At 50.7% G+C, this 14,430-nt stretch overlaps 2 protein-coding genes across 7 annotated transcripts; one reads left to right on the top strand and one right to left on the bottom strand.

Moving 5' to 3' along the window:
* Nucleotides 1-4,405: 4,405 nt before the first annotated feature.
* Ctsw (cathepsin W) lies at nucleotides 4,406-7,991 on the top strand. 3 transcript variants are annotated; one of them, XR_879413.3, is made up of 10 exons: nucleotides 4,406-4,631; nucleotides 5,112-5,196; nucleotides 5,898-6,011; nucleotides 6,299-6,453; nucleotides 6,549-6,645; nucleotides 6,723-6,803; nucleotides 6,924-7,014; nucleotides 7,165-7,229; nucleotides 7,304-7,504; nucleotides 7,583-7,794. XR_879413.3 is itself a non-coding variant. In NM_009985.5 (10 exons), exons 1-10 carry the CDS (start codon nucleotides 4,551-4,553, stop codon nucleotides 7,691-7,693), a joined length of 1,116 nt encoding a protein of 371 aa, NP_034115.2. In that variant the 5' UTR covers nucleotides 4,527-4,550; the 3' UTR covers nucleotides 7,694-7,991. The 3 variants fall into 3 exon arrangements, 2 of the variants coding, with proteins under 2 accessions (XP_006531724.1, NP_034115.2); NM_009985.5 differs by having other exon boundaries at nucleotides 4,527-4,631; nucleotides 6,889-7,014; nucleotides 7,583-7,991; XM_006531661.4 differs by lacking the exons at nucleotides 7,165-7,229; nucleotides 7,304-7,504; nucleotides 7,583-7,794 and having other exon boundaries at nucleotides 6,723-6,840; nucleotides 6,924-7,010.
* Nucleotides 7,982-12,436, bottom strand: Fibp (fibroblast growth factor (acidic) intracellular binding protein). Of its 4 annotated transcripts, none has more exons than NM_001253832.1 (10): nucleotides 12,256-12,427; nucleotides 11,875-12,073; nucleotides 11,518-11,644; nucleotides 10,402-10,502; nucleotides 9,709-9,863; nucleotides 9,322-9,430; nucleotides 9,184-9,247; nucleotides 8,819-8,905; nucleotides 8,603-8,700; nucleotides 7,982-8,109 (listed from the first exon to the last, which is right to left on the bottom strand). In NM_001253832.1, exons 1-10 carry the CDS (start codon nucleotides 12,338-12,340, stop codon nucleotides 8,040-8,042), a joined length of 1,095 nt encoding a protein of 364 aa, NP_001240761.1. In that variant the 5' UTR covers nucleotides 12,341-12,427; the 3' UTR covers nucleotides 7,982-8,039. The 4 variants fall into 4 exon arrangements, with proteins under 4 accessions (NP_001240761.1, NP_067413.1, XP_006531868.1 ...); NM_021438.4 differs by having other exon boundaries at nucleotides 9,730-9,863; XM_006531805.3 differs by lacking the exon at nucleotides 8,603-8,700 and having other exon boundaries at nucleotides 12,256-12,436.
* Between the last annotated feature and the right edge of the window lie 1,994 nt (nucleotides 12,437-14,430).

Raw genomic sequence — 14,430 nt, 5'->3', positions numbered from 1 at the left:
AATTAATAAATCTTTAAAAAAAAAAAAAGAAAAAATAAAAAAATTAACTTTTAATGATGCATATACATGTGTATCTGTGTGTTGGTATATACACCCGAGTGCAGGTGTCCACAGAGGCCAGCAGTGTCCCCTGGACCTGGAATTACAGGAAGTTGTTAACTGCCCGATGTGGGAACCAATCTCAGGTCATCCGGAAGAGGAATACTGGAGCCATTTCTCCAGCACTGACTTTTTTAAGCAATAGAGGGTGAGGGGTGTAGCTCAGTAGCATCCTGCTTGCTTAGCATTACCAAGATCCAAAGTTCAATCCCAGGAACTAACTCCTGACACACTAGAGTGTGTGTGTGTGTGTGTATGTACATGAGTGTGTGTGTATGGATGTGAATGTATGTACGTGAGTGTAAGTGTATGAGTGTGTTAATGTGTGTGTGAATGTCTGTGTATGTGAGTGTATGAGTATATGTGAATGTATGTGTGTGAGTGTAGAGTGTTCATGTGTGTGAATGTCTGTGTATGTGAGTGTATGTTATGAGTATATGTGAATATATGAGTGTGAATGTGAGTGTAAAGTGTGCGTGTGAGCTGGGCGTGGTGGCGCACGCCTTTAATCCCAGCACTTGGGAGGCAGAGGCAGGCGGATTTCTGAGTTCAAGGCCAGCCTGGTCTACAGAGTGAGTTCCAGGACAACCAGGGCTACACATACAGAGAAACCCTGTCTTGAAAAACCAAAAGAAAAAAAAAAAGAGTGTGCATGTGAGTGTGTGAATATGTGTTGGAATTCTGAGGTAGAACAAAGCCCACAGAGAGAAGTGTGAGGAAGAGATGGTCCTGAGCAAATGTGTACTGTTGATATTAACATAGTCATGTGAAGGGCCCCAATCACTCAGACCCGTGGGGATGGCAGGGCCTTCTCCAGGTCAGGCTCAGGCGGGGCCATCCATGAGGACAGATGCTGACAGTATGTGTATTTTGAAAGCCCAGATGACTGTAGCCTGAAACTGCTCCCCTGCAGAGATCCCCTAAGGATTAGCTTCAGCTCATATAATGAATCAGCTGAGTTTCCAGGCTGCTGCTGTCTCCCTCAGAACACATGGCCCGTTCCCCGGGTTTTCTTTATGCCTGTCTGTTGTTTCTTCATTCCCCATTGCCAATCAGGCCAATCTCAAAGCTTAATGGGGGGGCGGGGGGCAGAAGAAAAAGAGAGAGAGAGAGAGAGAGAGAGAGAGAGAGAGAGAGAGAGAGAGAGAGAGAGAGAAAGGAAAGGAAGAGAAGATAAATATAAGGAAAAATACCTGGCTTAGTGGCACATAGGAACGAGGTGGATCTCTGAGTTTGAGACCAGCTTAGTCTCCATAGGGAATTCCAGGACTGGCTATATTGAGAGACCCTGTCTCAAATATACATATAATCCTTTCGGGGTTTTGTTTGTTTTGGGGGGGGACTTTTGTTTTGTTTTGTTTTTTGTTTTTGTCTTGGTGTTTCAGGCAAAGTCTCTTTACATAGCCCTGGCTGTCCTAGAACTCACTATGTAGATCACACTATTCTCCAACTTAGAGATCCGTGGGTCTCCGCTTCCTGAGTGCTAAGATTAAAGGTGTGCACCGCCACACTGGCTTACATATATATTTTCTTAAAAGGTAAATTGCAGCTGGGCAGTGGTAGCATACAACTTTTATCTCAGCTTGAGAGAGGCAGAGGCAGGTAGATCTCTGTGAATTTGAGGCCAGCCTGGTTTACATAGTGAGTTTCAGGGCAGCCAGAGCTACACGGTAAGACCTTGTCTTGAAAACAAAAAGACAAAACAAACAATAAACAAACAAAAGAACCAAAAGGGCAAGTTGCATAGTAAGTGACTTACATCTCAGTTAATCTGTTTGTTGTTCTTGTTTGAAACAGGGGCTCTTTTTTTTTTTTTTTTTGATTTTTGAGACAGGGTTTCTCTGTGTAGCCCTGGCTGTCCTGGAACTCACTCTGTAGACCAGGCTGGCCTCGAACTCAGAAATCTGCCTGCCTCTGCCTCCCAAGTGCTGGGATTAAAGGCATGCGCCACCACTGCCCGACAGACACAGGGACTCATATATATAGCCCAGGCTGGTCTGGAACTTTTTAGGAAAACAAAGCTAGTCTTGAACTCCTAGGGAGCCTCTTGTCTCAGTCTCCTAAGTGCTAGAATTACAGGCATGAGCCACCATAACCACCTAATTAAGCTGTTAATAATGTTAAGTAAAAGTCCTGATTATTAAGCTCTAAGCATCCTGGGCACTGGCAAGGACACACTACAATTCTCTTGTCAAGCCAGAGACGAGATGTCATTGCTACCCTGCTTCACAGATGAGAAGGGCTGAGAGATTTGTCCCATGTGCCACCAACATAATGAGAGGACTGTTAGAATTCCGATCCCGCCTGAGCCGTGGCTGGGCGTTCCAGGACAGCCAGGGCTACACAGAAAAACCCTGTCTCGAAAAAGAGGGGGGAAAAAAAAGGCTGAACCTTGTCCCCATGGAGAACAAGAAGCAGCTACCTGGACAGGCTCTTCAAGTCCCATGCCACTCAGAGCTGCTGCTGTCACTTAGACCAAGGCACCAAGATCCAAAGAGGACTCAAAACACAGCGGATGACTCAAACTTGAGCAGGAACCTCCAATTTTGTACCTCTAAGCTCAAGTCATCTTGCCCCTGCCTTCCTGCCTTCCTGCCTTCCCAACGGTCTTCTCTGCCCTCTGCCAACCCAGTGACTTTGCCTAACTGCCCTGGATTGGCATCATGGCCCTGGAAAGCTTCTTATTTGGTTGCTTCCCAATCTCTCAGCCCCTTTCGCCTGTGAAGTAGGTAGCAATGGTATCCCATCTCTGGCTTGACCACAGGATTGTAGAGTGTTCTCTTTCTTCAAAGACAGTGAGGTTCCTGGAATCACAGCCCAGCCCTGACAGGCCTGTGACTGACTCCAGGATAAGGCAGTGACCGAGGGATCAACAGGGGGAGGGCCATGCATTCATTTAAGTGTTGGTTGAGTGGCCACTGCTGATCAGGATGTGTCAGGCACCAAGGACACAGTGCTGTCCAAAACACATGTCCTTGCAGAGTTCCTGTTTGAGGGATGGAAGGAACAAGGAGAAAAGCCCCCAGTCCCTTTAGCCTTCCACAAGAGAAAGCGTAAATGACATGTCACCTATATTCGACCCACACATCACAAGATCGACTTGGGGTACATATTTGGGCTCCAGGGTCATTGGGCTAGGCACATATGGACAGTCTGTCCACTTTGTTTTAATGAAAGTAACATTTAAAAAAAAATAGAGAGGTCTTTTGGCTTACTGTCCAGGGAGAGATATGGGTGGAGTTTAATGGAACATCGCAGTTCTAAGACAACCCCTAATGAAGATTCAAGGTAGAGAGCATGCAAGTGGATGACTCCAGGATGAGACCCCCCTCCTTTGCCCAGGGCACGAACCCTGGAAAGCCAACTCTTCGCACTGATCTCTGGGCTTGGCAGCTGGTTCCCGGCCTGAAGGTTGGTGGTGGGCTGAGAGCCTCTTTAGCTCAAGGACCCACTTAGAATGAAGACATCTTTAACAGCTATCAGGCACTGCCCATCCCAGGCCATACAGGCTTTGGGCTTGTTTTTTCTAGGATACTTTCTCTTATCTTTGTCCTCATTCATAGGCCATCTTGAGGAAAAGAAATGGTGACAGAAGCTGTCTACAAGTTTTCAGTCACTCAAAACGCCTTGGTGTCTCTAATGGAAGTATTCAGGTCTAAGCAGGAGCAAGAGGAGTTTAAGGCCAGCCTGGGCCACATTAGTCCCACTTCCTTCTATCACAAAAGAAGCCTCAAACTGTCTGGTCTAGTAACACCTGCCTCTAATTCCAGAACTCAGGCAGAGGCAAGCAAAGATTTGTGGGTAAAAGCGTGGTGTGCAGTGCTGGAGCATTAGGCCAGCCAGGGTGACTTAGTGAGACCCTGCCTCAACACCAAGCAAACAAAACAACCCAGATCAATACTCACAGGGCCCGCCCCACATTCCCGAAGGGTCTAGACACAGATGGATCGGACACTTCTAAGGCTGGGAGGGAGATGAATGGACAACGGTATGTCCGGGGCTCAAGAGGCTATGAGCATTTATACCCGAGGTTGGGCTCTCGAGCAGGGAAGACTTCTTTAAGGTGGCCCTTAAGTTGTTTCACAAGCAAAGCAAGAGAGAGTCTCTAAAAATTCCCGACTGCCGCTCATCACTGTCTGGATACCAGGCACCTGAGGCTTGTCCTTGCTAGGTTTTCCATCACACTGGTGATGCCGGTATCATCACTGCCCACTGAGATTTGGCTCCCTGTCTCCCTAGGAACAGATTTGTCTTTATACCCCAGAATAGTTTGGAGCCTGACAGCCAAGAGCTGCTTTCGAAAAGAAATGGGTGGGGTTAGCCAGGCAGGCAGGTGGAGGGTCTCCCCTCCTCCCTAAGCCTGGTTTCCCCCTCGTGGTTTCTCCAGCCCCGCCCTTTCCAGCTTAGTCTACACAGCTTCCTGCCTCTAGCTTAGCACTTGTGGCTGCACCATGACACTGACTGCCCACCTCTCCTACTTTCTGGTCCTGTTGTTAGCGGGCCAAGGCCTCAGTGACTCCCTCCTCACCAAGGTAAATGTTTCTAACCTGCTTTCCATACCCACTCCACCTCTGGGGTCTTTTCTTTATGAACTGGCATATTTTTCTTCTTCCTTTTTAATTTTCTTAAGACAGGGTCCCGAAGGGCTTGGTAGCAGAAGGATCTGTGAGTTCGAGACCAGCCTGGTCTATGTAGTGAGGACAGGGCTATGAGGAGAGACCTTAAGACAAAGGTCTCCCTTTGTAGCTCAGGTTAGCTTTTAACTGTGTAGCCCAGAATGCTTCACTGGCTTGGAACTCTCAGTCGTCCTCCTGCCTCAGCCTCTTGAATGCTGGAATGAGCATTCAACTGGAGGGGTGAGCTGTCCTGTCTAGCTTTACCGTCCCGACTTCTCAGAGGGAACTGTGTGGATGCTCACATTTAGAACAGAGAACAACCCAGGATGACGCCTGTACCTTGGAGATAAGTTTGGGGTCACAATAATTTTTCCCCCACTTTTGGTTCCTTGCCAGGATGCAGGTCCCCGGCCACTGGAGCTGAAGGAAGTCTTCAAGCTGTTCCAGATCCGGTTCAACCGGAGTTACTGGAACCCAGCAGGTACCACGGGCACAGATGTTCCCAGTCTGACTTCTGCTGTCCACTTAAGAGATGTACTTATGCTTTCGGATGGGGATAGACCTGGGCCAGGCCACTGAGTGGGAACTAGGATCTGTAGTGTACTCCTTAGCTTCCCCGATGCATGATGGGAATGGAATGATCCCCAGGGTCTATAGCCACTTAACCATGACTTTAGGCAGGGTGCGGAGGACTGCCATATTGTCACATATTCAATCAGTAGATCCGTCTTCAAGGTGGCAACCCCAGTCCCAAGCTACCATAAAGGGCAGGCTTGCTCTCTCTCCCCCACCTTCTCTTTTCTTCTGTCTCCTCTCTCTCCCTCCCCACTTCTGTGTCTGTGCGCCAAACCCCACCTACCCATCCTCCAAACCTGTGGTCAGATGTGTGAAGAGGAGACAGAGATGGTGCAGCCCACGGGTGCAGGAAACTGGCCTCCAGCCACTGTTAACTTTCCTTTCTGAGTTACTGCCTCTAAAGGCTTTGCTCGGCTTCCCCCTAGAGTGGGCCTGTTAGTGTCTCTGGGGAAAATTCTAATCTCATGTGGGGCTGGATAATCACTTTCTTGCAGGAGAGTTGTAGTGACAGAAAGTGCCAGCACTTACCTGAGTGGGTGTGGGTGGCCCAACCAGTGGCCACTTCCTGCCCTGAGACTGGCCTACAGCAACTCTTTTTTGGTCTAGAGTACACTCGCCGTCTGAGCATCTTTGCCCACAATCTGGCTCAGGCTCAAAGGCTACAGCAAGAAGACTTGGGTACAGCTGAGTTTGGAGAGACTCCATTCAGTGACCTCACAGGTACCAGAGTCCTAGGGTGACTGGCAAATGGACAGGGTAAATCTCCCCTCTCAAGGCCAGCCTGGGTGACTTCCCTGAATCCCAGAGCGCAAGACATGACTTCTGTGGCCTGTGTCCAGCTTGGCTCTCAGGCCAGAGACTGTATCAGCACAAGCTGGACCTCTCTAGGCCTCAATGTCCCACATGATGCCTTCAAAGTTATCAGCTAGACAAAGTGACAGCTAGAAAGAGAACATGGAAGAGGAGGGTGTGGAACCCGGGACTTCTCTGGCCTTGTCTGTCTTCAGAGGAGGAGTTTGGCCAGTTATACGGGCAGGAGAGGTCACCAGAAAGGACCCCCAACATGACCAAAAAGGTAGAGTCTAACACGTGGGGGGAATCTGTGCCCCGCACCTGTGACTGGCGTAAAGCAAAGAACATCATCTCGTCGGTCAAGAACCAGGTATCTGTCCTGTCCCCACCCAGTTTGGCCCAATCCACCCCAAGGAGTGGGGAGATGAGGCCAAGGCCTTACCCCATCCCACCCTCTCCATTCAGGGAAGCTGCAAATGCTGCTGGGCCATGGCAGCTGCCGACAACATCCAGGCTCTGTGGCGCATCAAACACCAGCAGTTTGTGGACGTCTCTGTGCAGGGTATGACAGGGAATGGACATGTGTCGGGACAGTGGCCTAGGGGACCTGCTCACCTATGCTGTCCCTTTCTGTCCCAGAGCTGCTGGACTGCGAACGCTGTGGAAATGGTTGCAATGGTGGCTTCGTGTGGGACGCATATCTAACTGTCCTCAACAACAGTTGAGTACCAGGCCTTGTGGGAGGTCAGTAGGGATGGTGAGTGTTCGGTATCCAAGGTTCCTTCCTGGTCTTGCTTGTCTTCAGGTGGCCTGGCCAGTGAAAAGGATTATCCATTCCAGGGGGACAGAAAGCCTCACAGATGCCTAGCCAAGAAGTACAAGAAGGTGGCCTGGATCCAGGATTTCACCATGTTGTCCAATAATGAGCAGGGTATGGCCAGGGTAGACCAGGAGGGTGGGGGCAGACAGCCTGGCTATGGGAGACCTAACTAAACCCTACGCCCCTGTGAGAAGAGCCGCAATGGCAGGGTAGGCTGGGCTTGATGGCACCCTCAAGGCTCCAGTCATTACCAATTTCCAGCAATTGCCCACTACCTGGCCGTGCATGGACCTATCACCGTGACCATCAACATGAAACTACTCCAGGTGGGTAGACAGGGAAAAGTGAGGGCATACGGAGAGGTGCCCTGGACTCAGCTCTTCTGTCCCCACCCTGGCAGCATTACCAGAAGGGTGTCATCAAGGCTACACCCAGCTCCTGTGACCCTCGGCAAGTGGACCACTCTGTCTTGCTGGTGGGCTTTGGCAAGGAGAAAGAGGGCATGCAGACAGGGACAGTCTTGTCCCATTCTCGAAAACGTCGCCACTCCTCCCCATACTGGATCCTGAAGAACTCCTGGGGAGCTCACTGGGGCGAGAAGGTGAGCGAGTGAAATGGCAACGGGGCAGGCTATAACGTCATCTTTATCTTCTGACCCTGACACCCCCTAACTTCGTAGGGTTACTTCAGGCTGTATCGGGGAAACAACACCTGTGGAGTCACCAAGTATCCCTTCACAGCTCAAGTGGACTCACCAGTAAAGAAGGCACGGACCTCTTGTCCTCCCTGAAGGCAGCAGCCACTCTTCTGCTTCTCCCACATGGCCACTGCCCCTTGTCAGCCCTGCCCACATCCTCTCTGTATGGCTTCATAAACCAAGACTGCTCCGTGGCTCCTGTGTGGATTCAGCTGGGGTGTGGAGAGGCGAGGTGGGGCTGGGAAGACCCCGAATGTGTCATGGTCCGGTCCCTGAGGTGCTAGTGCACACATCCTTACGCGTGATGGCACAGCACTTGAGCACACATGTGTGCACTGTGGGAATCCCCATGAGCCCTTCAACCTGGAACAAGGACCAGTCTCCAAACTTATGGCAACTTTATTCTCAGGGTATGTCGGAGGGAGGAAGGAAAAGGGCTTTAATCATGATAGAGGCGCAGAAGGCAGCCACGGAGGGTGCCCATGTAGCGGTCCCAGAGTGCCTGGTGCCTGCAATGAAGAAGATAACGGTGAGAGCTGATGTCCACTCACCGCCATGCCTGCCACACCACCGCTCAGTGTTTTCTACACTTTCTTCCTCACCACAGCCCCTCCTTTTTTTTTTTTTTTTTGGATAGTTTGTTTTTGAGACAGGGTCTCACAGTGTGGCTCAAGCTGGCCTGGAAAACAGCGGCAATCCTCATGTCCCAGCTTCCGATGTGCTGGGAATACAAACTTGAGCCATTCTGCCCGGCTTCCTTCTCCCTGCTCTCCACCCAGTGCTGAGGGCCGATCTGAGGACTATTTAGTTTCCATAAACCTTATGAGTCTTCTAGCTTTAGTCTCAGTTTACATTTAAGAGAGCTAAGGCACAGAAGGGTTAAGAACTTGGCCAAGGTCACAACAAGGAGAGGCGGAGCTTCCACCCACAGGGCAGTTCAACAGAGAAGCCTGAGTCTCCTGGAGGGCAAGGAAGTTAGCCAGCAGGCCTGGCACCTCTCACCGGAAGCCATCCAGGGAGTGGACTGACGCTGAATACTGGCTGAGGAAGAGCCGCACATCACTCAGTGGCCAGTGGTCAGAGCGGCAGGGTTCCACAAACTGTAGGTCCAAGGGAACAGGTGGCACCACTAGGACTGCTTAGACACAGGACAGGCTGGGGACCAGGGGTGGGGACAGGACAGGCTGGGGACCAGGGGGTGGGGACAGGACTGCTCACCTTCTCCACGAGGTCCACAAATAGGTCTCTGACATCCTTATTGTGGGTCAGCTTGGCAGCCACGTTCACCAGCCCCCGAGACAGATTCTGTGGGGCAAGGATCTCGGGAGTTCTGTCTTCTGCTCCAGATGCGGAGGCTGCGCACTGAGGCGGAAGGAGGGCCAGGCCCCTCCCCAAGTTCATCCACCTCCCTCAGACAATCAAGTCCCTTTTGTTATGAGCTTGGGACCCCCTCAAGGGCAGACAGGGAGAGCAGCAGTGCCACCTGCTGGTCACCTTCAGGAATGAGCAGAGCTGCCTGGCAGGGGTAGCGCACAGGAGGCTCTTGACACTTTAGGGGGAAGGGTCTGCACAGGGCAACGGACCTTGAAGTTGGTTTCCATCTCAGAGAAGACACCCAGCTTTCCCCGGAGGGCAGTGCACACCAGGCTGTAGGAAGATGCAGTTATGTCTCTAGCCGACTAAGAGTATTTTATCCCTGGTCTCACGGACCCCACAGTCACCTCTTATGCAGGTCCAGGAGGTCCTTGTCAGCCACGAGAACCTTGAGCTCCTTCAAGTCTTGGAGAAACTCCTTATCTAAGTCCACATCCATGTCGTCCACCTGAGAGTCTGCGAAGGCCATGAAAGACGTTGTGGGTGCATGAAAGACCATCTTGGGAGGTGAACCCTCTTCACCACTACCTCACTGGAGTCTCAGAGATGGAAAGAGGAATGTCATGCCCCAGGCCACGCAGTGGTGAACCCTTGGCCTGCAGGCAGGTGTGCGTGGAGCCAGGGGACTATCCGTAGAGGTGGTCTGGGGCTGAGGGCGCTGTGGAAGCTATCTATACGCTAGGACAAACTGACAGCAGGGAACCAGTCCCCAAGGGGGTAGGGAGTCCAGGCACCTGGGTCAGTGGGGGCCTCACCGACGGCTCCAAGGGTCCAGTTCTGGATCATAAGCTCTGCACAGAAGGCAAAGTCCCCAAAGCTCAGGTACTGCAGCTTTTTCTTTCCTGTTTCAAAGCGGTTGTTGGCAAAAAAGACGATGGCTGCGTAATCCCTGCAGACAGGGACAGTGGCTCTCTTAGGACCAGAAATCCCTTTTTCTGCTTCACACAGCAGTGTCTGATGAGTAAGCTTACACAGAACCATGCTTGAAGAAACTCTTTATTGTTTTAAATCCCTCTTAGCAGGTAGCTCCCACCTGCAGTCTTGGTTCAACATTTTAGCTCTGGTGTGTTTCTGCTCTAACTCACCAAGGGACCAACCACGGACCATTTCCTTACCAACCTCCCACCTCTACGAGGAGTTCCTAAGGAGTACAGCGGAAGGCCACACTGCATCACTGGGCACTTCTTCAATGCTTTACAAATGCCTTACGCTTGGCAATTTGATGCAGTTTACAGGTCACTAACAGAATAATCATTCCTCCAGAAGAGCGGAGGGGAAAGGGTTAGGAGAGGGAAGGCGTACAGGCTAAGGGCCCAGGAAACCTCGAGTAGGAAGGGAGGCGGCGGCCCTCACCTGGCTAACCGGTCAGAGAGGAGGTGGCAGCCCTCACCTGGCTAACCGGTCAGAGAGGAGGCGGCGACCCTCACCTGGCTAACCGGTCAGAGAGGAGGAAGTGCTGCTGGATGTTGTCCACCAGGGAGCCCCGCATTTCTTCCACCACCTTGAAGACTCGTTTAAAGTTGTCAAACTGTCCGGCAATTACAGAACACTGGTCAGGAGACGTTCATGAGCGAGCTGCTATGGGATCTCTCCCTCCTGTCCTCCTATCTGGTGGGCAGGTACTAATTTAGCACTAACACTTCAACAAATGACTAGGTTTTTGTTGTTTGTTTCGAGACAGGGTTTCTCTGTGTAGCCCTGGCTGTCCTGGAACTCACTCTGTAGACCAGGCTGGCCTCGAACTCAGAAATCCACCTGCCTCTGCCTCCTGAGTGCTGGGATTAAAAGCATGCGCCAGCACCCCTGGCATGACTAGGTATTAATAACTACCATCATTTGACAATGTTTGCCAGCCTTTGGCATTTTTCCTTAAAAGAATGCTTACTTATTCCTGTCCTTAAGTTCAATTTAGCATCACGACCGTCAATCTCTGGCTCTTCAAGAGCCTGAATTAGAACGGATTCTCCTGAGTAACTTGGAGTGAACCAAGCAGCATACACACACGAACTCATTCTAGACACAAAGGAAAGGCACTCAAGGCCTATAAAGGTTGTAGCAAGAGCCCAGACCCATACCCATAGCCATCTGCGCCCAGTTTACACCCTGGTACTTCTCCCTTAAAGACAAGGCATGAATGCTACCAAAACGGCTCATGGATAAGGTAGGATCTAGCTCCCTTGTCGATTTCAAGGGATAGATGTGGCCAAGAACAGCATCTTCTAGGCAGGAGTACCATGAACAAAAACAAACTTGGGGCTCAAGAAATGTTAAGTCCAGAGAGGTCTATAGTGACCCAACCTGAGTCTGAAGGTCGAGGACAGTGGGAGCCAATGAAAATCTATAAGCAAAGGAAAGCCACGGTCAGACTGAGCCTAAGCCTGGTCCGCCTGGCCAGAGGGGAGGTGGAGGGAGGAGAGGGTTTATATGAAGAAGGAACTGGTTCCACAATCATGGGCTAGACCACGGGCTAGAGGTGGGGCTAGAGTAGTAAGAAGGATCCAGAGGTGGGCTAGACAGGTAGTGGTGTTATGTGTAGAACCCACCTGCCTCCGGCAGCTCTTGAGAGTAATTCCTGTTTTGGTGCTGATGTCATCCAGGTCTTTCTTGGTACCCTTGGACAGCTTCTTGCCCAAGACCTCCCGAACAAAGGCCTCATCAAAGGTGTAGTACCTTGTGGAGGCACAGGTCATTATTGGTGATCCATTAGGGAAGGAGAAGGGAGTTTGGAATTGGTTTCTCTTGTTCTCAATTTTCTAATTTCCTGAGTTCACCCCATCTACCCCTGTGTATATCCCAATACCCTCCCCCCAGACTCAGCTTCAGTCTACAAAATGGGTATAAGTCAGATTGACTGACATCCCTGCCAGTACCCACCCCCGTCCCCCACCCCTGGTGAGCACCTCTCGATGAGGAGTGTCTGTCGGGAGGGAGGAATCTGGAAGATGAGCTGGTGCAGCAGCTTCGGCGGCGCGTGCAGCAGACGCTCAAGCATGTGAAAGGTGCGGTAGTGGTCCATGGTGTCGCTCTGCAGCACTCCTGTGGTGGCTCCCGTCTGCTCCAAGATTCCGGAGCGTACTCGCAGAGCCACTGCATCGTTCACTGAGGAGTGGGCGCTACCATAAGACCCTAGAGGCCCTCCAGGGGTTCCACCTCCACCTCCAATCCTTACACTTCCCCGACTTCCCGCAGTCTGTCCACTTCCCTAAACCAAGCCTAAATCCTAGCCACGCCCCCTCTTCCCGATCCCCAACAACAGCTTCCCGGGAGGGCGGCTCACAGACCTGAGTAACCATCCAGCCAGAGGCGATACACGTCTTCATCTATAAGGGTCGTGTTCCCCACGAAAATGTCTAGTTCGCTGGTCATGACGATGCCCGGGCCGGGTTCGCCCGAAGCTGGAGCTTGTACGGGCCCCGGCCGGGCGAGTAGCCGCAGAGCGACTTCCGGGAGTTCGGAGATTTTGCTCCGGGCACCCGGAGCTGATGAAGGACCACTTCCGGGACGGAGCTAGTGAGACACCGCTCAGCTCTGTGAACGGTTTTTCGGAAGATGTCGGGATAGTCTTCTCTCAGTCTACCCTGTCTTGCAGATTCTCCCGTTAACCCCTTCTGTCACTCCCATCTTCTCAGTTTTCTCAGAGCCTCCCAGTTTTGACCTGTATCCTAAATTAGAATGTTTCCAAGGTTCTATCGTAGCGATTGCTAGGTGTATGTGGCCCTTACTTCCATTGTCCATAAGACAGACAGATGACCATTTTTCTTGTTCCCGGAGTGTATTTATTTTTATTGTTTTGAATAATGTGTATGTGGGGAGAGGGTGTGTACGTGTGAGTGCAAATGTTCTTTGAGACCTGAGGTATCAGGTCCCCTGGAGTTAAATTTACAGGCAAATATGAGTTAGTTGCACATATGGTTGTGGTTCCTTGCTTGTAACCACTTAGCTTTCTCTCCAGCCCCAGTTTTTCACCACATACTACACCCACACACAAGCTAGTGACTTCACTTAAAGTCTTTCAGAGCTCTGCCTGGAAGTAGGTATCTGCAGGGGCACCCATCTAGTAAGGCTGTCTTCTTTGTCTTTTCATGAGGCAGTAAAAGATTTACACAGGAGCCACCAAGCCTGAGTTCGTTCTCCTGCACCCATACTGTGTAAGGAAAGAACCAGCTCCAGGTTTTGTTTTGTTTGTTTGTTAAGACAAGGTCTTACTTTGTAGTCCAGGCTAGTCTAAATTGGCAGCAGTCTTTGATCTTCAACCTCCCAAGCATTGAGATTACAGGATAGGAACCACCAGTATACCTAGTCCTTATCACCTGATCTCTACATATGTATGCACTGTTGTATAATACATAAATATAGCTTACTGGCTATAATTACTAATAAAATTAACCCTGTATAACCTTTAATCCCAGCACTTGGAAGGCAGGCAGATATCTGAATTGGAGGTTAGCCTGGTCTACAGAGTGAGTTTCAGGACAGCCAGGGCTACACAGAGAAATCCTGTCTCGAAAAATGGGGGAAAATGAGTTCTACAAAAGCCAGTTCATCTCAGTGCACTTGCGGGTTGCTACCTAGAGACAGGGGGAGGAGGTCCTGGAGGAGGTCCTGGTTTATAAGACCAGGTCTCCCACTCCACTTCTGGTCCCTAGGCGGAGCACATTTTAGGGTTTCTAGACAGATCCCTCTCAGCTCCAGTCTGTTTCCCTGTACTCTTATCTCCGTGGCAGCCTCAGCACCCATCTCGTTCTAGAAACCTGGGCTATCTCCCAAATTTCTCTCTTCAGGCATTCAGAGCTGTTGATGTGCCTGCTGAGTGCCTCTCTCTGCGGCTTACTCCCCGCCCCACTGACTCAGTGCCAGCCTAGTTCTGCACAGCTCTCTGTTCACTGACACAGTGTTATTCATCTACAGTGCACTCTGCCACCAGAATCCACCCCACACAGCACACGTGGAGACTTCTTTGGCGGGGACAGAGTTGGGGACAAAGTCTCCTACAGATCAGGTCTTGAATTTGCTGTGGGGAGGATGACCTTGAATTCCTGAGGCTCCTGCAGCTCCCTTCCAAGTGCTGGGATTACTGGCAAATACCAACACAACTGGCTTCAGAAAAGTCTTTTTAAAATGTATATTTTCTTGACTGTGGTGGTTCATGCTTGTAATTCCTACACAGAGGCCAGAGAATCTCCGTGAATTGGAGGCCAACCTGGTCTACTTTCAGGCTCTCCAGGATTACATACCCTGTCTCAAAACATTTTGAAATGTTATTTCCCTCTTTAAAATTCTACCTGGCCTTTGTCAAGCCTCTAGCCCAGAACTGCAGGTCCTTAAGAACTCGACATCTATCCGCCATTGAAGTCTACTTCCCTTTCCAACTTCAACCTCTCAAGCACTGGGATTGCAGGATAGGAGCCACCAATATACCCTGCTCTTCAAAGCCTCCTCATCTTACCACTTCCCAT

Source organism: Mus musculus, chromosome 19 (assembly GCF_000001635.26).
Source record: "Mus musculus strain C57BL/6J chromosome 19, GRCm38.p6 C57BL/6J".
Lineage (NCBI taxonomy): Eukaryota > Metazoa > Chordata > Mammalia > Rodentia > Muridae > Mus > Mus musculus.
This window is presented reverse-complemented; position numbering and strand designations above follow the sequence as displayed.